Genomic DNA, 25239 nt, shown 5'->3' with positions numbered 1-25239 from the left:
TACAGTATGATGTTAATGACCAACAATATGGTGTTAATGATCTACAGTCCTACAGTATGGTGTTAATGATCTACAGTCCTACAGTATGGTGTTAATGACCTACAGTATGGTGTTAATGACCTACAGTATGGTGTTAATGACCTACAGTCCTACAGCATGGTGTTAATGATCTACAGTATGGTGTTAATGACCTACAGTATGGTGTTAATGGCCTACAGTCCTACAGAAGGGTGTTAATGACCTATAGTATGGTGTTAATGAACTACAGTCCTACAGTATGGTGTTAATGACCTACAGTCCTACAGTATGGTGTTAATGACCTACAGTCCTACAGTATGGTGTTAATGACCTACAGTATGGTGTTAATGACCTACAGTATGGTATTAATCACCTACAGTATGGTGTTAATGATCTACAGTATGGTGTTAATGATCTACAGTCCTACAGTATGGTGTTAATGACCTACAGTATGGTGTTAATGATCTACAGTATGGTGTTAATGATCCACAGTCCTACAATATGGTGTTAATGACCTACAGTCCTACAGTATGGTGTTAATGATCTACAGTCCTACAGTATGGTGTTAATGACCTACAGTATGGTGTTAATGACCTACAGTATGGTGTTAATGATCTACAGTATGGTGTTAATGATCTACAGTATGGTGTTAATGATCTACAGTATGGTGTTAATGACCTACAGTCCTACAGTATGGTGTTAATGATCTACAGTATGGTGTTAATGATCTACAGTCCTACAGTATGGTGTTAATGACCTACAGTCCTACAGTATGTTGTTAATGATCTACAATATGGTGTTAATGACCTACAGTATGGTGTTAATGACCTACAGTATGGTGTTAATGACCTACAGTATGATGTTAATGATCTACAGTATGCTGTTAATGACCTACAGTCCTACAGTATGGTGTTAATGACCTACAGTCCTACAGTATGGTGTTAATGATCTACAATATGGTGTTAATGACCTACAATATGGTGTTAATGACCTACAGTATGGTGTTAATGACCTACAGTATGGTGTTAATGATCTACAGTATGTTGTTAATGATCTACAGTATGGTGTTAATGATCTACAGTATGGTGTTAATGACCTACAGTCCTACAGTATGGTGTTAATGACCTACAGTATGGTGTTAATGGCCTACAGTATGGTGTTAATGACCTACAGTATGGTGTTAATGATCTACAGTATGGTGTTAATGATCTACAGTCCTACAGTATGGTGTTAATGATCTACAGTATGGTGTTAATGATCTACAGTATGGTGTTAATGATCTACAGTCCTACAATATGGTGTTAATGACCTACAGTATGGTGTTAATGACCTACAGTATGGTGTTAATGATCTACAGTATGGTGTTAATGACCTACAGTATGGTGTTAATGATCTACAGTATGGTGTTAATGATCTACAGTATGGTGTTAATGACCTACAGTATGGTGTTAATGATCTACAGTATGGTGTTAATGATCTACAGTATGGTGTTAATGATCTACAGTATGGTGTTAATGACCTACAGTATGGTGTTAATGATCTACAGTATGGTGTTAAGGAAAACATACTGCTATGAGGGGACGTTTAATGTTGAAAACATACTGCTGTAATGAGACATTTAATGTTGAAAACATACTGCTATAATGAGACATTTAATGTTGAAAACATACTGCTATAATGAGACATTTAATGTTGAAAACATACTGCTATAAGGGGACATTTAATGTTGAAAACATACTGCTATGAGGGGACGTTTAATGTTGAAAACATACTGCTGTAATGAGACATTTAATGTTGAAAACATACTGCTATAATGAGACATTTAATGTTGAAAACATACTGCTATAAGGGGACATTTAATGTTGAAAACATACTGCTATAAGGGGACATTTAATGTTGAAAACATACTGCTATAAGGAGACATTTAATGTTGAAAACATACTGCTATAATGAGACATTTAATGTTGAAAACATACTGCTATAATGAGACATTTAATGTTGAAAACATACTGCTATAATGAGACATTTAATGTTGAAAACATACTGCTATAATGAGACATTTAATGTTGAAAACATACTGCTATAAAGGGACATTTAATGTTGAAAACATGCCACTATGAGGTCATTGTTAAAAAGCATATAATATCCAAGAATTCAAACACACAAGATTCTCAAGTGTTGTAATTGGTGTAGTACAACATCCTACACCCATCATCATCTATATACAGGTCATTAAGGGAACATGTGCAGTTCAGAGAGGCTGGGTTCATGTGCTTTATTGGAGGCTTCCAGTAAAACAGAATTACTGAAATAACAGGCTCCAAACACCACATCTATGACTTACTAAGGGTACTTCTTCCCTCTGTTTTGAACACACACACACACACACACACACACACACACAAATACACACAAATACACACACACACACACACACAAATACACACAAATACACACACACACACACACACACACACACACACACAAATACACACACACACACACACACACACACACAAATACACACAAATACACACACACACACACAAATACACACACACACACACACACACACACACACACACACGCACACACACACACACACACACACACACACACACACACACACACACACACACACACACACACACACACACACACACACACACACACACACACACACACACACACACACAAAATCCTTCTCTCTGCACAAAAACAGGGCATGATCCTGAACCCGCCTCTCCCTGCCCATCCGGCGGCTGTCTAATCTCATTGGTTGCCGTCAGGGGGGGTTGTATTTGCATATTGTGTGCGTGTCCCTGTGTTGGGATGAATGACTGTGTTCAGTTCAGAACGCGACAAGACAGCGCCGGACTCTGCAGAGATAATGTGCTTCTGCTACACTGATCAACTCAGCACACGACAAGCCTCCGATGCGTTCAGCTCCGGGCTCTCTGCTCCGGGGCTGTAGGTGAAACCACGTCCAACCAGGTGGAATAAACATGTTCAACAAAACAGGACCCGGAATAAGCTCGAGAGGAGTACTGTGGGTAAGTGTTTTCTCATTGTAGTCTTGTAGTCTTTCTATTAAAAAAAATTAAGAGAGAAAGCTTTTTTTTTAAACCTCAATGTCAAATGAGAGTTTGGTTTGAGCTTAAATCAACTGGCAACTTCGACGTGTGTTATGTAATTGATGAGTAGTAACGTGTATGTTATTTTCAATACATCTTAATTTCTGTAGTTCAAAGCCTAGGCTACGTTCTACTTGTTAATTATTTAAAGAGTTAAAGAGTAAAAATGTGTATTTAAAATAAAACAACATATATGTGCCTGTTTAGAAAGTCTATTTAATCAGTGATTTTCTTCACTGGCTATTGATTCCATAATATAACTGTATCGGTCAACATGTTTGTTGTTTCCCCCCTGAGGCTGATTCTCTCATGTCTGGAACTCTACTTGTTAAACCCCATGTTTCTGTATTATGTCTGTATTTCAGGGTTTGTGCATACTCGTCCTTTACACCAGTCCTCTCTCCTGTTTTGCTCATTTCAGCCAAGCGAAAGAGCTGGTCTATAAGATAAAAGAAGGATTACCCTCAGGGACGCTCATAGGGTCCATGGGCTCCGACTTACACTTGGATTTATCCCTCGATCCCCATGTTTTATTCAGTCTGCCCCAGAAGAAGCCCAGTGATCAGTATGTCACTCTGAACAGCACTACGGGACAGCTGTTTACGTCTGGGAATGAGATCGACAGGGAGACGCTCTGCCCCGACGCCTCAGAGTACAACCAGGGCTGCGTCCTCTCCCTGGATGTGTTCGTTCTACCCCAGCAGTACTTCCAGCTGGTTAAGGTCAAGATCTTAGTGGAGGATGTTAACGATAACCGGCCGCGCTTCCCGACAGGCGAGATTAGGGTTTCCATCCCGGAGAACACCCAGGTCAACACGAGGTTCACGGTGGAGCAGTCAGCGACGGATCCTGATCTGGGGTTTCACGGGGTCCAGACTTACTGGCTGGTCAACGACTTTGGGGTGTTCACTCTGGATGTAGAGGAGAACGAAGGGGGTGAGCTGACACCCTTCCTCATCGTGACAGACGAGCTGGACCGGGAACGACAGGAGGAATACGTAACGGATATTATAGCAGAGGACGGCGGGTTACCACCTCTTCTTGGCACCGCCACGTTAAGGATTATAATCACTGATGTCAACGATAACTGTCCTCAGTTCACAGAGTCACAGGTCAACGTGACGCTGTACGGGAATACGACTAAAGGAGAGCAGCTGTCCAGGTTACACGCCTTCGACCCCGACCAGGGCGCCAACGCGGTGATCAGCTATGCATACAGCGACCGCGTTCCCGGAGAGGCTAGAGCTCTATTCCATCTGGACCGGATTACCGGGGTGATCAAACTGTCCGGTCAGATCAACACCGCAACCGGGAAGTTCTATAAACTCACTGTCCTCGCCAACGGGCCTGGGTGCATCCCTGCCGTTGCCATGGTGACGGTGCACGTGATCCGGGTAGCTTCTGGTCCGCCGGTTATTATGCCGCGCTACATCGCGGCGGAGAAAGACGGTGTGGTCACGATGAAAGAGTCCGAACCTCCGTTTTCCCCAATCGCGTTTTTCACCGTGAAGAACACGGACCAAAGAGGACAGAGGACGGAATGCCGGCTGGAAGGATCCGGCCCGTTCCGACTGTCACCTTACAAAGTGTTTAAGAACGAGTATCTGTTAGAGACGACGGAGCCGCTGGACTACGAGCAGAGGCAGGACTATGAGCTGACTGTGGTGCTCAGGAACCCCAGAGGTCTCATCATCAAGACCTTCATTAAGATCCTGGTTCAGGATGAAAACGACAACGCGCCTGTCTTCAAACAGTCTCTGTGTGAGGTGACTGAACACATTTATGAACGCATGAGTGTTTCAATGTTTTATGGTTACGGTTAGGGTTAGGACATGTACTGAACATATTATTTAAAGTACATTGAGTTTCTTAAGCCATTTCAGTACAATAATATAAAATATATAGGATTTTTTTTTTGTGGTTGAAAAATATAGAGGATTAAAAACAAAAAAGGTCTACCCACTTATTTATTTCACTATTTACTTATTTACTTATTTATTTCAGTATTTACTTATTTCTGTATTTCCTTATTTATTTTAGTATTTACTTATTTATTTCAGTATTTACTTATTTATTTTAGTATTTACTTATTTATTTCAGTATTTACTTATTTATTTCAGTATTTACAATTTTATTTTATTATTTACTTATTTATTTCATTATTTACTTATTTATTTCAGTATTTACTTATTTATTTCAGTATTTACATATTTCTGTATTTACACATTTATTTTAGTATTTAGCTATTTATTTTAGTATTTACTTATTTATTTCAGTATTTACTTATTTATTTCAGTATTTACTTATTTATTTCAGTATTTACAAATTTATAATGGTATTTACTTATTTATTTTAGTATTTACTTATTTCTGTATTTACACATTTATTTTAGTATTTACTTATTTCAGTATTTACTTATTTATTTACTTATTTATTTCAGTATTTACCTACTTATATGTTTCCTGGTGGTCGTTGTTATTCTCAGGTCTCTGTGGAGGAGAATAACCCTCCCAACAGCTTCCTGGCCCAGCTCCAGGCCACAGACCAGGACAGTGAGGCCAGAGGAGAGGTCATCTACCTGCTGGGGTCAGACGCTCCCTCCATTTTCCTCCTGGACAGGCTAACCGGTGTGCTGACCGTGTCCACATCTCTGGATCGAGAAGAGAAGCAGACCTACAGGTCTGTCGCATATTGATGATGTATTGTAACGTATTATGACTGATATTGTATGGATAAAACGCATTATAAATTGCCTATATATGTTTATAGTTAATAATAATAATTTACTTGTTTAACTTGTATAGCGCTTTTCATTACAGAAAATAATCTCAAAGCGCATAAAAAAGTGAAACAAAAAACAACACATTTAAATTGAGATGGTGGAATGAAATATATCTATGTCAACTATGACATAAACCTGTTCTTTATAAAGGATGGTATTAGCACTGCTTAATAAAGGCTTTATAAATCATATTAAATTGAGTCTTCACAAAGCATTTATAACCCATCATGCATCTTAGTAGAGAATTTCAACACCAGCATGGTGGGTTAGATTCCCACCCATGTAAAAATGTATTCACGCATGACTGCAAATGGCTTTGGATAAATGGCATGTATTATATTACTCTAAACCCTTTGTAGGATAGCCCAACCTCTTTCCCTCTTGGGTGCACAGCCAATATTGAACCTGATCTCAACTTTCCCCATAATGCTGTGCTGCAGGATCACACACTCTAAAGTGCAGTTCTACACCAAAAACAATCCGTATTTATTTTTTGCTTAATTCCGTTTTTGCCCCATACTCCTTTTTCTCGGTTTTGCTTTTCCAGGTTTCAGATTTCCCCTTTTTTTCTGGTTTTCCCACAGCTTTTAAAATAAACTATATTGCCCTAAAACCAAGGTTGGTGGTATGTATTTACAGGACAGCATGGTATCTCTGAAGGTTGGTGGTATGTATTTACAGGACAGCATGGTATCTCTGAAGGTTGGTGGTATGTATTTACAGGACAGCCTGGTATCTCTGAAGGTTGGTGGTATGTATTTACAGGACAGCATGGTATCTCTGAAGGTCGGTGGTATGTATTTACGGTACAGCATGGTATCTCTGAAGGTTGGTGGTATGTATTTACGGTACAGCATGGTATCTCTGAAGGTTGGTGGTATGTATTTACAGGACAGCATGGTATCTCTGAAGGTCGGTGGTATCTATTTACGGTACAGCATGGTATCTCTGAAGGTCGGTGGAGTGGTATGTATTTACAGGACAGCCTGGTATCTCTGAAGGTTGGTGGTATGTATTTACAGGACAGCATGGTATCTCTGAAGGTTGGTGGTATGTATTTACAGGACAGCATGGTATCTCTGAAGGTTGGTGGTATGTATTTACAGGACAGCATGGTATCTCTGAAGGTTGGTGGTATGTATTTACGGTACAGCATGGTATCTCTGAAGGTGAAGGTTGGTGGTATGTATTTAAGGTACAGAATGGTATCTCTGAAGGTTGGTGGTATTTATTTACGGTACAGCATGGTATCTCTGAAGGTCGGTGGTATGTATTTACAGGACAGCATGGTATCTCTGAAGGTTGGTGGTATGTATTTACGGTACAGCATGGTATCTCTGAAGGTTGGTGGAGTGGTATGTATTTACAGGACAGCCTGGTATCTCTGAAGGTTGGTGGTATGTATTTACAGGACAGCATGGTATCTCTGAAGGTTGGTGGTATGTATTTACAGGACAGCATGGTATCTCTGAAGGTTGATGATTATTATATATACACCTCAGCCTCACCTCATACAACAAACATTCACCTACATTCATTTAACATATACAAGTTTACATTCATTTAACATATACAAGTTTACATTCATTTAACATATACAAGTTTACATTTATTTAACATATACAAGTTTACTTTCATTTAACATATACAAGTTTACATTCATTTAACATATACAAGTTTACATTCATTTAACATATACAAGTTTACATTTATTTAACATATACAAGTTTACATTTATTTAACATATACAAGTTTACATTCATTTAACATATACAAGTTTACATTCATTTAACATATACAAGTTTACATTTATTTAACATATACAAGTTTACATTCATTTAACATATACAAGTTTACATTCATGAGTTAGTACAAGCAGCTAGAATAGAATCACCACAATTCATAAATGTAATATCAACAAGCCATAAAGTCCATAAGTCCATAAAGTGCAAAAGATAGGAATTCAAGGTGAGGGAGCATGATTGATGTAGTACTGTAAAGTTGATAAACAGGCACTGATTAATCATGAAGCAAATACCACCATCTCTTGATTTTAGAGACAACTTGACTGACCTGTCGGGCTCGGTGGATGGGGGGGGGGGGGGGGGGGGGGATTCAGCGTAGTCCGGAAACAGTTTGGTCCGGTCATGTCTCAGTCAGGCAGACGTAGGAGCGTTCCACGTAATCTCTCTTAGTTCATATCAAAAGCAGGGCTTCCATCCATTTTATTCCTGAGTGATCGGACGTTCGATAGTAGCCAGGCAGACGGAGGGGGGCCGATAGGACCGTCTACCAGAACCTGGAGGGTATGCCGGCTCGCCTTACATGTCCGGCTGTATTCCTACCTGTAGGCAGTGACTGCTCAGGAATGTTGTTAGTGAGTAACTCCACAGGTAAAGAAATATGTTGTGGATCAAAACTCTGTACCATTTCTCCCTGACTATGTTTGTTAATAGAAAAAAATATATATATATATCAGGGGACAGCTGTTGAGGTCTGAGAGAAATCTAAGAAACTTTGATTTTTGAGAGTAGTTATATTGTTATATAAAGACCTGACTGGGTCCATCACCCCACAGTATGACTTGTTATATTGTTATATAAAGACCTGACTGGGTCCATCACCCCACAGTATGACTTGTTATATTGTTATATAAAGACCTGACTGGGTCCATCACCCCACAGTATGACTTGTTATATTGTTATATAAAGACCTGACTGGGTCCATCACCCCACAGTATGACTTGTTATATTGTTATATAAAGACCTGACTGGGTCCATCACCCCACAGTATGACTTGTTATATTGTTATATAAAGACCTGACTGGGTCCATCACCCCACAGTATGACTTGTTATATTGTTATATAAAGACCTGACTGGGTCCATCACCCCACAGTATGACTTGTTATATAAAGACCTGACTGGGTCCATCACCCCACAGTATGACTTGTTATATTGTTATATAAAGACCTGACTGGGTCCATCACCCCACAGTATGACTTGTTATATTGTTATATATTATATTGTTATATAAAGACCTGACTGGGTTCATCACCCCACAGTATGACTTGTTATATTGTTATATAAAGACCTGACTGGGTCCATCACCCCACAGTATGACTTGTTATATTGTTATATATTATATTGTTATATAAAGGCCTGACTGGGTCCATCACCCCACAGTATGACTTGTTATATTGTTATATAAAGACCTGACTGGGTCCATCACCCCACAGTATGACTTGTTATATTGTTATATATTATATTGTTATATAAAGACCTGACTGGGTCCATCACCCCACAGTATGACTTGTTATATTGTTATATAAAGACCTGACTGGGTCCATCACCCCACAGTATGACTTGTTATATTGTTATATAAAGACCTGACTGGGTCCATCACCCCACAGTATGACTTGTTATATTGTTATATATTATATTGTTATATAAAGACCTGACTGGGTCCATCACCCCACAGTATGACTTGTTATATTGTTATATATTATATTGTTATATAAAGACCTGACTGGGTCCATCACCCCACAGTATGACTTGTTATATTGTTATATAAAGACCTGACTGGGTCCATCACCCCACAGTATGACTTGTTATATTGTTATATAAAGACCTGACTGGGTCCATCACCCCACAGTATGACTTGTTATATTGTTATATAAAGACCTGACTGGGTCCATCACCCCACAGTATGACTTGTTATATTGTTATATAAAGACCTGACTGGGTCCATCACCCCACAGTATGACTTGTTATATTGTTATATATTATATTGTTATATAAAGACCTGACTGGGTTCATCACCCCACAGTATGACTTGTTATATTGTTATATAAAGACCTGACTGGGTCCATCACCCCACAGTATGACTTGTTATATTGTTATATATTATATTGTTATATAAAGGCCTGACTGGGTCCATTACCCCACAGTATGACTTGTTATATTGTTATATAAAGACCTGACTGGGTCCATCACCCCACAGTATGACTTGTTATATTGTTATATATTATATTGTTATATAAAGACCTGACTGGGTCCATCACCCCACAGTATGACTTGTTATATTGTTATATAAAGACCTGACTGGGTCCATCACCCCACAGTATGACTTGTTATATTGTTATATAAAGACCTGACTGGGTCCATCACCCCACAGTATGACTTGTTATATTGTTATATATTATATTGTTATATAAAGACCTGACTGGGTCCATCACCCCACAGTATGACTTGTTATATTGTTATATATTATATTGTTATATAAAGACCTGACTGGGTCCATCACCCCACAGTATGACTTGTTATATTGTTATATAAAGACCTGACTGGGTCCATCACCCCACAGTATGACTTGTTATATTGTTATATAAAGACCTGACTGGGTCCATCACCCCACAGTATGACTTGTTATATTGTTATATAAAGACCTGACTGGGTCCATCACCCCACAGTATGACTTGTTATATTGTTATATAAAGATCTGACTGGGTCCATCACCCCACAGTATGACTTGTTATATTGTTATATAAAGACCTGACTGGGTCCATCACCCCACAGTATGACTTGTTATATTGTTATATAAAGACCTGACTGGGTCCATCACCCCACAGTATGACTTGTTATATTGTTATATAAAGACCTGACTGGGTCCATCACCCCACAGTATGACTTTTTATATTGTTATATAAAGACCTGACTGGGTCCATCACCCCACAGTATGACTTGTTATATTGTTATATATTATATTGTTATATAAAGACCTGACTGGGTTCATCACCCCACAGTATGACTTGTTATATTGTTATATAAAGACCTGACTGGGTCCATCACCCCACAGTATGACTTGTTATATTGTTATATATTATATTGTTATATAAAGGCCTGACTGGGTCCATCACCCCACAGTATGACTTGTTATATTGTTATATAAAGACCTGACTGGGTCCATCACCCCACAGTATGACTTGTTATATTGTTATATATTATATTGTTATATAAAGACCTGACTGGGTCCATCACCCCACAGTATGACTTGTGATATTGTTATATAAAGACCTGACTGGGTCCATCACCCCACAGTATGACTTGTTATATAAAGACCTGACTGGGTCCATCACCCCACAGTATGACTTGTTATATTGTTATATAAAGACCTGACTGGGTCCATCACCCCACAGTATGACTTGTTATATTGTTATATATTATATTGTTATATAAAGACCTGACTGGGTCCATCACCCCACAGTATGACTTGTTATATTGTTATATAAAGACCTGACTGGGTCCATCACCCCACAGTATGACTTGTTATATTGTTATATAAAGACCTGACTGGGTCCATCACCCCACAGTATGACTTTTTATATTGTTATATAAAGACCTGACTGGGTCCATCACCCCACAGTATGACTTGTTATATTGTTATATATTATATTGTTATATAAAGACCTGACTGGGTCCATCACCCCACAGTATGACTTGTTATATTGTTATATAAAGACCTGACTGGGTCCATCACCCCACAGTATGACTTGTTATATTGTTATATATTATATTGTTATATAAAGGCCTGACTGGGTCCATCACCCCACAGTATGACTTGTTATATTGTTATATAAAGACCTGACTGGGTCCATCACCCCACAGTATGACTTGTTATATTGTTATATATTATATTGTTATATAAAGACCTGACTGGGTCCATCACCCCACAGTATGACTTGTGATATTGTTATATAAAGACCTGACTGGGTCCATCACCCCACAGTATGACTTGTTATATAAAGACCTGACTGGGTCCATCACCCCACAGTATGACTTGTTATATTGTTATATAAAGACCTGACTGGGTCCATCACCCCACAGTATGACTTGTTATATTGTTATATATTATATTGTTATATAAAGACCTGACTGGGTCCATCACCCCACAGTATGACTTGTTATATTGTTATATAAAGACCTGACTGGGTCCATCACCCCACAGTATGACTTGTTATATTGTTATATAAAGACCTGACTGGGTCCATCACCCCACAGTATGACTTGTTATATTGTAATATAAAGACCTGACTGGGTCCATCACCCCACAGTATGACTTGTTATATTGTTATATATTATATTGTTATATAAAGGCCTAACTGGGTCCATTACCCCACAGTATGACTTGTTATATTGTTATATAAAGACCTGACTGGGTCCATCACCCCACAGTATGACTTGTTATATTGTTATATATTATATTGTTATATAAAGACCTGACTGGGTCCATCACCCCACAGTATGACTTGTTATATTGTTATATAAAGACCTGACTGGGGCCATCACCCCACAGTATGACTTGTTATATTGTTATATAAAGACCTGACTGGGTCCATCACCCCACAGTATGACTTGTTATATTGTTATATATTATATTGTTATATAAAGACCTGACTGGGTCCATCACCCCACAGTATGACTTGTTATATTGTTATATATTATATTGTTATATAAAGACCTGACTGGGTCCATCACCCCACAGTATGACTTGTTATATTGTTATATAAAGACCTGACTGGGTCCATCACCCCACAGTATGACTTGTTATATTGTTATATAAAGACCTGACTGGGTCCATCACCCCACAGTATGACTTGTTATATTGTTATATAAAGACCTGACTGGGTCCATCACCCCACAGTATGACTTGTTATATTGTTATATAAAGATCTGACTGGGTCCATCACCCCACAGTATGACTTGTTATATTGTTATATAAAGACCTGACTGGGTCCATCACCCCACAGTATGACTTGTTATATTGTTATATAAAGACCTGACTGGGTCCATCACCCCACAGTATGACTTGTTATATTGTTATATATAGACCTGACTGGGTCCATCACCCCACAGTATGACTTTTTATATTGTTATATAAAGACCTGACTGGGTCCATCACCCCACAGTATGACTTGTTATATTGTTATATATTATATTGTTATATAAAGACCTGACTGGGTTCATCACCCCACAGTATGACTTGTTATATTGTTATATAAAGACCTGACTGGGTCCATCACCCCACAGTATGACTTGTTATATTGTTATATAAAGACCTGACTGGGTCCATCACCCCACAGTATGACTTGTTATATTGTTATATATTATATTGTTATATAAAGGCCTGACTGGGTCCATCACCCCACAGTATGACTTGTTATATTGTTATATAAAGACCTGACTGGGTCCATCACCCCACAGTATGACTTGTTATATTGTTATATATTATATTGTTATATAAAGGCCTGACTGGGTCCATCACCCCACAGTATGACTTGTTATATTGTTATATAAAGACCTGACTGGGTCCATCACCCCACAGTATGACTTGTTATATTGTTATATATTATATTGTTATATAAAGACCTGACTGGGTCCATCACCCCACAGTATGACTTGTGATATTGTTATATAAAGACCTGACTGGGTCCATCACCCCACAGTATGACTTGTTATATAAAGACCTGACTGGGTCCATCACCCCACAGTATGACTTGTTATATTGTTATATAAAGACCTGACTGGGTCCATCACCCCACAGTATGACTTGTTATATTGTTATATATTATATTGTTATATAAAGACCTGACTGGGTCCATCACCCCACAGTATGACTTGTTATATTGTTATATATTATATTGTTATATAAAGACCTGACTGGGTCCATCACCCCACAGTATGACTTGTTATATTGTTATATAAAGACCTGACTGGGTCCATCACCCCACAGTGTGACTTGTTATATTGTTATATAAAGACCTGACTGGGTCCATCACCCCACAGTATGACTTGTTATATTGTTATATAAAGACCTGACTGGGTCCATCACCCCACAGTATGACTTGTTATATTGTTATATAAAGACCTGACTGGGTCCATCACCCCACAGTATGACTTGTTATATTGTAATATAAAGACCTGACTGGGTCCATCACCCCACAGTATGACTTGTTATATTGTTATATATTATATTGTTATATAAAGGCCTGACTGGGTCCATCACCCCACAGTATGACTTGTTATATTGTTATATAAAGACCTGACTGGGTCCATCACCCCACAGTATGACTTGTTATATTGTTATATATTATATTGTTATATAAAGACCTGACTGGGTCCATCACCCCACAGTATGACTTGTTATATTGTTATATATTATATTGTTATATAAAGACCTGACTGGGTCCATCACCCCACAGTATGACTTGTTATATTGTTATATAAAGACCTGACTGCGTCCATCACCCCACAGTATGACTTGTTATATTGTTATATAAAGACCTGACTGGGTCCATCACCCCACAGTATGACTTGTTATATTGTTATATATTATATTGTTATATAAAGACCTGACTGGGTCCATCACCCCACAGTATGACTTGTTATATTGTTATATATTATATTGTTATATAAAGACCTGACTGGGTCCATCACCCCACAGTATGACTTGTTATATTGTTATATAAAGACCTGACTGGGTCCATCACCCCACAGTATGACTTGTTATATTGTTATATATTATATTGTTATATAAAGGCCTGACTGGGTCCATCACCCCACAGTATGACTTGTTATATTGTTATATAAAGACCTGACTGGGTCCATCACCCCACAGTATGACTTGTTATATTGTTATATAAAGACCTGACTGGGTCCATCACCCCACAGTATGACTTGTTATATTGTTATATATTATATTGTTATATAAAGACCTGACTGGGTCCATCACCCCACAGTATGACTTGTTATATTGTTATATAAAGACCTGACTGGGTCCATCACCCCACAGTATGACTTGTTATATTGTTATATAAAGACCTGACTGGGTCCATCACCCCACAGTATGACTTGTTATATTGTTATATAAAGACCTGACCGGGTCCATCACCCCACAGTATGACTTGTTATATTGTTATATAAAGACCTGACTGGGTCCATCACCCCACAGTATGACTTGTTATATTGTTATATAAAGACCTGACTGGGTCCATCACCCCACAGAATGACTTGTTATATTGTTATATAAAGACCTGACTGGGTCCATCACCCCACAGTATGACTTGTTATATTGTTATATAAAGACCTGACTGGGTCCATCACCCCACAGTATGACTTGTTATATTGTTATATATTATATTGTTATATAAAGACCTGACTGGGTCCATCACCCCACAGTATGACTTGTTATATTGTTATATAAAGACCTGACTGGGTCCATCACCCCACAGTATGACTTGTTATATTGTTATATAAAGACCTGACTGGGTCCATCACCCCACAGTATGACTTGTTATATTGTTATATAAAGACCTGACTGGGTCCATCACCCCACAGTATGACTTGTTATATTGTTATATATTATACTGTTATATAAAGACCTGACTGGGTCCATCACCCCACAGTATGACTTGTTATATTGTTATATAAAGACCTGACTGGGTCCATCACCCCACAGTATGACTTGTTATATTGTTATATATTATATTGTTATATAAAGACCTGACTGGGTCCATCACCCCACAGTATGACTTGTGATATTGTTATATAAAGACCTGACTGGGTCCATCACCCCACAGTATGACTTGTTATATAAAGACCTGACTGGGTCCATCACCCCACAGTATGACTTGTTATATTGTTATATAAAGACCTGACTGGGTCCATCACCCCACAGTATGACTTGTTATATTGTTATATATTATATTGTTATATAAAGACCTGACTGGGTCCATCACCCCACAGTATGACTTGTTATATTGTTATATAAAGACCTGACTGGGTCCATCACCCCACAGTATGACTTGTTATATTGTTATATAAAGACCTGACTGGGTCCATCACCCCACAGTATGACTTGTTATATTGTAATATAAAGACCTGACTGGGTCCATCACCCCACAGTATGACTTGTTATATTGTTATATATTATATTGTTATATAAAGGCCTGACTGGGTCCATCACCCCACAGTATGACTTGTTATATTGTTATATAAAGACCTGACTGGGTCCATCACCCCACAGTATGACTTGTTATATTGTTATATATTATATTGTTATATAAAGACCTGACTGGGTCCATCACCCCACAGTATGACTTGTTATATTGTTATATATTATATTGTTATATAAAGACCTGACTGGGTCCATCACCCCACAGTATGACTTGTTATATTGTTATATATTATATTGTTATATAAAGGCCTGACTGGGTCCATTACCCCACAGTATGACTTGTTATATTGTTATATAAAGACCTGACTGGGTCCATCACCCCACAGTATGACTTGTTATATTGTTATATATTATATTGTTATATAAAGACCTGACTGGGTCCATCACCCCACAGTATGACTTGTTATATTGTTATATAAAGACCTGACTGGGTCCATCACCCCACAGTATGACTTGTTATATTGTTATATAAAGACCTGACTGGGTCCATCACCCCACAGTATGACTTGTTATATTGTTATATATTATATTGTTATATAAAGACCTGACTGGGTCCATCACCCCACAGTATGACTTGTTATATTGTTATATATTATATTGTTATATAAAGACCTGACTGGGTCCATCACCCCACAGTATGACTTGTTATATTGTTATATAAAGACCTGACTGGGTCCATCACCCCACAGTATGACTTGTTATATTGTTATATAAAGACCTGACTGGGTCCATCACCCCACAGTATGACTTGTTATATTGTTATATAAAGACCTGACTGGGTCCATCACCCCACAGTATGACTTGTTATATTGTTATATAAAGATCTGACTGGGTCCATCACCCCACAGTATGACTTGTTATATTGTTATATAAAGACCTGACTGGGTCCATCACCCCACAGTATGACTTGTTATATTGTTATATAAAGACCTGACTGGGTCCATCACCCCACAGTATGACTTGTTATATTGTTATATAAAGACCTGACTGGGTCCATCACCCCACAGTATGACTTTTTATATTGTTATATAAAGACCTGACTGGGTCCATCACCCCACAGTATGACTTGTTATATTGTTATATATTATATTGTTATATAAAGACCTGACTGGGTTCATCACCCCACAGTATGACTTGTTATATTGTTATATAAAGACCTGACTGGGTCCATCACCCCACAGTATGACTTGTTATATTGTTATATAAAGACCTGACTGGGTCCATCACCCCACAGTATGACTTGTTATATTGTTATATATTATATTGTTATATAAAGGCCTGACTGGGTCCATCACCCCACAGTATGACTTGTTATATTGTTATATAAAGACCTGACTGGGTCCATCACCCCACAGTATGACTTGTTATATTGTTATATATTATATTGTTATATAAAGGCCTGACTGGGTCCATCACCCCACAGTATGACTTGTTATATTGTTATATAAAGACCTGACTGGGTCCATCACCCCACAGTATGACTTGTTATATTGTTATATATTATATTGTTATATAAAGACCTGACTGGGTCCATCACCCCACAGTATGACTTGTGATATTGTTATATAAAGACCTGACTGGGTCCATCACCCCACAGTATGACTTGTTATATAAAGACCTGACTGGGTCCATCACCCCACAGTATGACTTGTTATATTGTTATATAAAGACCTGACTGGGTCCATCACCCCACAGTATGACTTGTTATATTGTTATATATTATATTGTTATATAAAGACCTGACTGGGTCCATCACCCCACAGTATGACTTGTTATATTGTTATATATTATATTGTTATATAAAGACCTGACTGGGTCCATCACCCCACAGTATGACTTGTTATATTGTTATATAAAGACCTGACTGGGTCCATCACCCCACAGTGTGACTTGTTATATTGTTATATAAAGACCTGACTGGGTCCATCACCCCACAGTATGACTTGTTATATTGTTATATAAAGACCTGACTGGGTCCATCACCCCACAGTATGACTTGTTATATTGTTATATAAAGACCTGACTGGGTCCATCACCCCACAGTATGACTTGTTATATTGTTATATAAAGACCTGACTGGGTTCATCACCCCACAGTATGACTTGTTATATTGTTATATAAAGACCTGACTGGGTTCATCACCCCACAGAATGCCTTGTTATATTGTTATATAAAGACCTGACTGGGTCCATCACCCCACAGTATGACTTGTTATATTGTTATATAAAGACCTGACTGGGTTCATCACCCCACAGTATGACTTGTTATATTGTTATATAAAGACCTGACTGGGTCCATCACCCCACAGTATGACTTGTTATATTGTTAAATAAAGACCTGACTGGGTCCATCACCCCACAGTATGACTTGTTATATTGTTATATAAAGACCTGACTGGGTTCATCACCCCACAGTATGACTTGTTATATTGTTATATATTATATTGTTATATAAAGACCTGACTGGGTCCATCACCCCACAGTATGACTTGTTATATTGTTATATAAAGACCTGACTGGGTTCATCACCCCACAGTATGACTTGTTATATTGTTATATAAAGACCTGACTGGGTCCATCACCCCACAGTATGACTTGTTATATTGTTATATAAAGACCTGACTGGGTCCATCACCCCACAGTATGACTTGTTATATTGTTATATAAAGACCTGACTGGGTCCATCACCCCACAGTATGACTTGTTATATTGTTATATAAAGACCTGACTGGGTCCATCACCCCACAGTATGACTTGTTATATTGTTATATATTATATTGTTATATAAAGACCTGACTGTGTTCATCACCCCACAGTATGACTTGTTATATTGTTATATAAAGACCTGACTGGGTTCATCACCCCACAGTATGACTTTTTATATTGTTATATAAAGACCTGACTGCGTCCATCACCCCACAGTATGACTTGTTATATTGTTATATAAAGACCTGACTGGGTTCATCACCCCATAGTATGACTTGTTATATTGTTATATATTATATTGTTATATAAAGACCTGACTGGGTTCATCACCCCACAGTATGACTTGTTATATTGTTATATAAAGACCTGACTGGGTTCATCACCCCACAGTATGACTTGTTATATTGTTTAATAAAGACCTGACTGGGTCCATCACCCCACAGTATGACTTGTTATATTGTTATATAAAGACCTGACTGGGTCCATCACCCCACAGAATGACTTGTTATATTGTTATATAAAGACCTGACTGGGTCCATCACCCCACAGTATGACTTGTTATATTGTTATATAAAGACCTGACTGGGTCCATCACCCCACAGTATGACTTGTTATATTGTTATATATTATATTGTTATATAAAGACCTGACTGGGTTCATCACCCCACAGTATGACTTGTTATATTGTTATATAAAGACCTGACTGGTTCCATCACCCCACAGTATGACTTGTTATATTGTTATATAAAGACCTGACTGGGTTCATCACCCCACAGTATGACTTGTTATATTGTTATATAAAGACCTGACTGGGTCCATCACCCCACAGTATGACTTGTTATATTGTTATATAAAGCCCTGACTGGGTTCATCACCCCACAGTATGACTTGTTATATTGTTATATAAAGACCTGACTGGGTCCATCACCCCACAGTATGACTTGTTATATTGTTATATAAAGACCTGACTGGGTTCATCACCCCACAGTATGATTTGTTATATTGTTATATAAAGACCTGACTGTGTCCATCACCCCACAGTATGACTTGTTATATTGTTATATAAAGACCTGACTGGGTCCATCACCCCACAGTATGACTTGTTATATTGTTATATATTATATTGTTATATAAAGACCTGACTGGGTCCATCCCCCCTTGTTAGTACTTGTTATATTGTTCTGTGTGTGTTTATGTACTGAGGGACATGTAACTTGGTTTCAGTTGAAAGCCACTTTCAATATCCTTATGTTGGGGCTTTTATCAAGGTAATTGTAATGTGCCTAAAATAAATTCTCTTCAGATCATGTGTCATCCTGCAGCACAACATGTTATGTCACAATTATGAACCCTTTATAAAGCATGGTGTACGGTAATAGATGCTTAGTAACACATTTATGTAGCGCTTAGGTAGGCTTTATGAAGGCTTTATAAAGCCTCAATAAGCTGAATGTCTTTTAAAGCGGAACTGGATATATGGATGACACAATGCATTATAACTGCCTATGGATGTTCATAGTTCATAGTGTCTTTTTTTATATCTGCAATATGTTTTGTTTAATTGTTGTTGTAATATTGTGAAGAGACAATTGAATAAAAGTTTGTAAACTCTAAACTGTAACCTCTGCAGGTTCATGGTTCGGGCGGTGGACCGAGGGACCCCCAGGAGAGAGTCTATAGCTACAGTTGTCATCACTGTGCTGGACCGTAATGACAACAGGTAAGAGAAAGGCCAGACACTTTGTGATAACTGCTGATTTAATTGATTGTTTTGATTATTTCTGATATGATTTGATTGATTGATTTTATTTTTACCCAACAGCCCGCGCTTCATCAATAAAGACTTCACATTCTTTGTGCCGGAGAATTTCCCGGGGTTTGGCGAGATCGGCGTTCTCTCGGTAACGGACGCAGACGCAGGCGAGAACGGCTGGGTGGCACTCTCCATCCTCAATGGCAGCGACATCTTTGTGATCGACACGGGGCGAGGCGCTCTAAGGGCCCGTACCCCTCTGGACCGGGAGCAACAGGGGACGTACTACCTCTGGATCGAAGCAGTCGACGGAGGGGAACCCTCTCTTTCCTGCCTCACCATGGTTACTGTCCTCCTCCTTGACGTAAACGATAACCCTCCCATCGTCTTGTTCCCCCAGTCTAACCAGTCCTACATGCTAGTGTTACCTAGCACCTTACCAGGGACCTCCATCACAGAGGTGTACGCCGTGGATAAAGACACAGGAATGAACGCTGTTATCGCCTACAGCATCATCAAGAGGAAAGGTGGCGAGCCGGGATCGTTCGATATCGACCCGGACACAGGGAACATCACGTTGAAGAGAGAACTCAGTGACCGTGGTCTCTATAGCCTACTGGTTAAAGTCTCGGATCACGGTCAGCCTGAACCTCTCCACTCCACGGTCCTGGTCAACCTCTTTGTCAACGAGACGGTTTCTAATGAGAGCTATATCCAGAGTCTTCTCACCGGGGAAGCTGAGACCCAGATGGAGGAGAAGCCGTGGTACGTGGGGAAGCTGACAGAGAGGCCTGGCAGGGAGGACGTGTTCCCCTGTCAGCCACTACTCATTGCTCTGTCAGTAACCTGCCTGGGACTATTCGGCATCGTCGTCACATTGACTGCTTATATATGCTGCAAGAAACTGAAGAAATGGAAGAAACATCAAATGAAAAGACTAGAGGTTGAAATGCCTTTGAAGATGAACGGTGACTTGCAGGACGTAGATAGAAAGCGGATGGAAATCTCTAACATTTGATGACATTGACATTGCAAAGACTTTGAGGCAAAGACTCTAACATACAAAACTGTTACACTGCAACTGTTTATAAACAATGTGAATTGTGAAGTGTAGATTTTCATCCTCAAAAAGACATACCGTAATTTCCGGACTATTAAGCGCACCTGAATATAAGCCGCACCCACTGAATTTAAAAAATATATATTATTTTGAACATAAATAAGCCGCACATGTCTATAAGCCGCAGGTGCCTACCGGTACATTGAAACAAATGAACTTTACACAGGCTTTAACGAAACACGGCTTGTAACAAAAATAAATAGGCTTTAACGAAACACGGCTTGTAACAAAAATAAATAGGCTTTAACGAAACACGGCTTGTAACAAAAAAGAAAAAATTAGCAGTAAGCTTTAGTTGTCTTTTTGCACTGAGTCAATTCCTCACGCTGCTGTTTCCAACGTCTTATCATCGACTCATTAAGACCAAGCTCCCGTGCAGCAGCTCTATTTCCTTTTCCAACAGCCAGATCAATCGCCTTCAACTTGAAAGCTGCATCATATGCATTTCTCCATGTCTTTGCCATGATGAGGGTGACAAAATGACTACCGTAATCAGAATGATGGGAAGTTTGAGAGCGCTCGATTTAATCTAAACAGTAAACAAAAAAGTTGTTTGACCGTAACCCGTTCGGCAATTTCATTGGTCTAATGAAAGCTTCATGCCGCCAAAAAACTGAGCACGTCACAGAATGTGTTTTTTTGGAAAAAAAAAATTGAAAGCGGGAAAAATCCATATATTAGCCGGGTCATTGTTTAAGCCGCGAGGTTCAAAGCCTGGGAAAAAAAGTTGCGGTTTATAGTCTGGAATTTACGGTAGTCTGTATCCCAAATGTTACCCTTTTCCCTATTTAGTGCACTATTTTTAACCAGGGCCCATGGTGGTGCACTATATAGGAATTAGGGCGCCGTTTGTGACACGTCATCATTTTAAAACGTAATAAAAGACCCAATGTGCTGTATATATTGTAGATAATATGAAATGTTTTATAACTTTATAACAAAATCTTTAAATAGACAAGATTAAAAAATAATAATAATAATTCATGAAAGCCTAAGAAATGACTCCTTAAACTTACAAATGTTATTTTATGACTATGCGTGGACATTTTTTTTTTTAAATGGGAGAGATTCTATATTTTTTTCACAATGATGTCTGGATCATTGGAAAGGGAGTGAGGATCATTTGATGTGTATAACAATGTTAATTGATTGATTGATTGATATAACAATGTTCTTTTCATACCCTTTCGATTGCATTGGAAAAGCTGACCCCAGAGTGCAGTGCAGAAGTCAATTAAAATCTGTTATTTTCCTCAAATCTACTAGATTTTTTGTGTGAGATTAAAATGTGTATTTTGTTGTCATACAGTTTCAAGAGGCTGCTTCTTGCCTGGCCACCAAACAAACCCTCTACCTGCCTCCTTCTGTGTATCCCAAATGGCACCCTATTTCCCTATATAGCGCCCATAGGGCTCTGGTCAAAAGTAGTGCACTATATAGGGAATAGGGTGTTATAGGGCCCTGGTCTAAAGTAGTGCACTATATATAGGGAATAGGATTCTATAGGACTCTGGTCTATAGTAGTGCACTATATAGGGAATATGGTGCTATAGGGCTCTGATCAAAAGTAGTGCACTATATAGGGAATAGGGTTCTATAGGGCTCTGGTCTATAGTAGTGCACTATATATAGGGAATATGGTGCTATATGACTCTGGTCAAAAGTAGTGCACTATATAGGGAATAGGGTTCAATAGGGCCCTGGACTAAAGTAGTGCACTCTATAGGGAATAGGGTTCAATAGGACTCTGGTCTAAAGTAGTGCACTGTATAGGGAATAGGGTTCTATAGGGCCCTGGTCTAAAGTAGTGCACTATATAGGGAATAGGGTTCTATAGTGCTCTGGTCTAAAGTAGTGCACTATATAGGGAATAGGGTTCTATAGTGCTCTGGTCTAAAGTAGTGCACTTTATAGGGAATAGGGTTCTATAGTGCTCTGGTCTAAAGTAGTGCACTATATAGGGAATAGGGAACGCATCCTTAGTCACCTCCCAGTGAACCTGTCATTACCTTAACCATGTGCTCATTGTCTGTCTCTGAAAACAAATCCTTGATTGAATATTAAAAAGTGCTTTATTTTCATATTATATTGCTTTTCTGCATCTGTAATGAAAACGGCCTACCGGTACGTGCCTTTTATATTAGGATGTAAATTAAAGACAATGTTTTGATTATAAATAAGAATTTAAGCGGGGGGAAATTAAATGAATCCCCAATTATTTTTAATTTAACTAGGAAAGTCAGTTAAGAACAAATTCTTATTTACAATGACGGCCTACCAGGGAACAGTGGGTTAACTGCCTTGTTCAGGGGCAGAAGGACAGATTTTTACCTTGTCAGCTCAGGAATTAAATCCAGCAACCTTTCGGTTACTGGCCCAACACTCTAACCACTAGGCTACCTGTCGCCCCAACACACAGACATCCAAATGAAACAGGCTGTAAGGGACTGTTGGAGTAATATCTTTGATATCTGGTACATCAGGAACAAACGTCTCAAAACAGTTCTGTAGACTATCTACAATCTAGATCAGCTATCTACAATCTAGATCAGCTATCTACAATCTAGATCAGCTATCGACAATCTAGATCGGCTATCTACAATCTAGATCGGCTATCTACAATCTAGATCGCTATCTCCAATCTAGATCAGCTATCTCCAATCTAGATCAGCTATCGACAATCTAGATCAGCTATCGACAATCTAGATCAGCTATCTAAAATCCAGACCATCTCCAACATCCACTTTAGGTATTGTTGTGATCCTCATCTGTTATCATCGCCCGTATAGAACAGAGACTGCTAAGAGACTAAATACAGAGCAGAGACCGATAAGAGACTGATAAGAGACTACATATAGAGCAGAGACTGATAAGAGACTGATAAGAGACTGCATATAGAGCAGAGACTACATACAGAGCAAAGTGTGTGTGTGTGTGTGTGGGTGTGTGTCTGTGTGTGTGTGTGTGTGTGTGTGTGTGTGTGTGTGTGTGTGTGTGTGTGTGTGTGTGTGTGTGTGTGTGTGTGTGTGTGTGTGTGTGTGTGTGTGTGTGTGTGTGTGTGTGTGTGTGTGTGTCACAGGCCGGCTCATAGCCTGTGGCAAAAATGAGGGGACATGAACAACAGGTATAGGCCAATCAAAATAGTCATAGTCCTCTCCTCTCCCTCTTCTCAGATAACCGGTGTGGGTTTGGGTTAGACTCTGACACAAAAAGAAACCGTGAGAGACAAAGAGTATGCTAAGAAAACAAATACTCCTGTCCAACCATGTGGAGATCATTTTGACAAGGCTGCTGGGTATTTTACCAGTCTGGAACCAGATCATTTTGACAAGGCTGCTGGGTATTTTACCAGTCTGGAACCAGATCATCTTGACAAGGCTGCTGGGTATTTTACCAGTCTGGAACCAGATCATCTTAACAAGGCCGCTGGGTATTTTACCAGTCTGGAACCAGATCATCTTAACAAGGCTGCTGGGTATTTTACCAGTCTGGAACCAGATCATCTTAACAAGGCTGCTGGGATTTTTACCAGTCTGGAACCAGATCATCTTAACAAGGCTGCTGGGTATTTTACCAGTCTGGAACCAGATCATCTTGACAAGGCTGCTGGGTATTTTACCAGTCTGGAACCAGATCATCTTGACAAGGCTGCTGGGTATTTTACCAGTCTGGAATTATGACTTTGTTGGAAAAGATCTAAAAGTCAATTTAAAAA

The 25239-nt window shown here is 38.9% G+C and overlaps 1 protein-coding gene across 2 annotated transcripts; it reads left to right on the top strand.

Annotated features, from left to right (window-relative positions):
* The first annotated feature begins 2839 nt into the window (after positions 1-2839).
* On the top strand, positions 2840-23605 carry LOC106595604 (protocadherin-20). 2 transcript variants are annotated; one of them, XM_045699598.2, is made up of 5 exons: positions 2840-3071; positions 3574-4918; positions 5638-5831; positions 20282-20371; positions 20474-23605. In XM_045699598.2, exons 2-5 carry the CDS (start codon positions 3638-3640, stop codon positions 21420-21422), a joined length of 2514 nt encoding a protein of 837 aa, XP_045555554.2. In that variant the 5' UTR covers positions 2840-3071; positions 3574-3637; the 3' UTR covers positions 21423-23605. The 2 variants fall into 2 exon arrangements, with proteins under 2 accessions (XP_045555554.2, XP_045555553.2); XM_045699597.2 differs by having other exon boundaries at positions 2846-3071; positions 3518-4918.
* The last annotated feature ends 1634 nt before the right edge of the window (positions 23606-25239 follow it).

The sequence above is a fragment of the Salmo salar genome, chromosome 17, assembly GCF_965601325.2.
Source record: "Salmo salar chromosome 17, fSalSal1, whole genome shotgun sequence".
In the NCBI taxonomy this organism is placed as follows: domain Eukaryota; kingdom Metazoa; phylum Chordata; class Actinopteri; order Salmoniformes; family Salmonidae; genus Salmo; species Salmo salar.
The sequence above is the reverse complement of the archived record's forward strand: the minus strand, read 5'-3'. Positions and strand labels throughout refer to the sequence as shown.

Bases quoted from the DNA above. Each gene is read 5' to 3' on its own strand.
- LOC106595604 (XM_045699597.2), top strand. From the start codon at position 3,024: ATGTTCAACAAAACAGGACCCGGAATAAGCTCGAGAGGAGTACTGTGG. The intron at 4,919-5,637 runs GTGACTGAACAC...TGTTATTCTCAG, and splicing joins TCAAACAGTCTCTGTGTGAG to GTCTCTGTGGAGGAGAATAA. The intron at 20,372-20,473 runs GTAAGAGAAAGG...TTTACCCAACAG, and splicing joins CTGGACCGTAATGACAACAG to CCCGCGCTTCATCAATAAAG.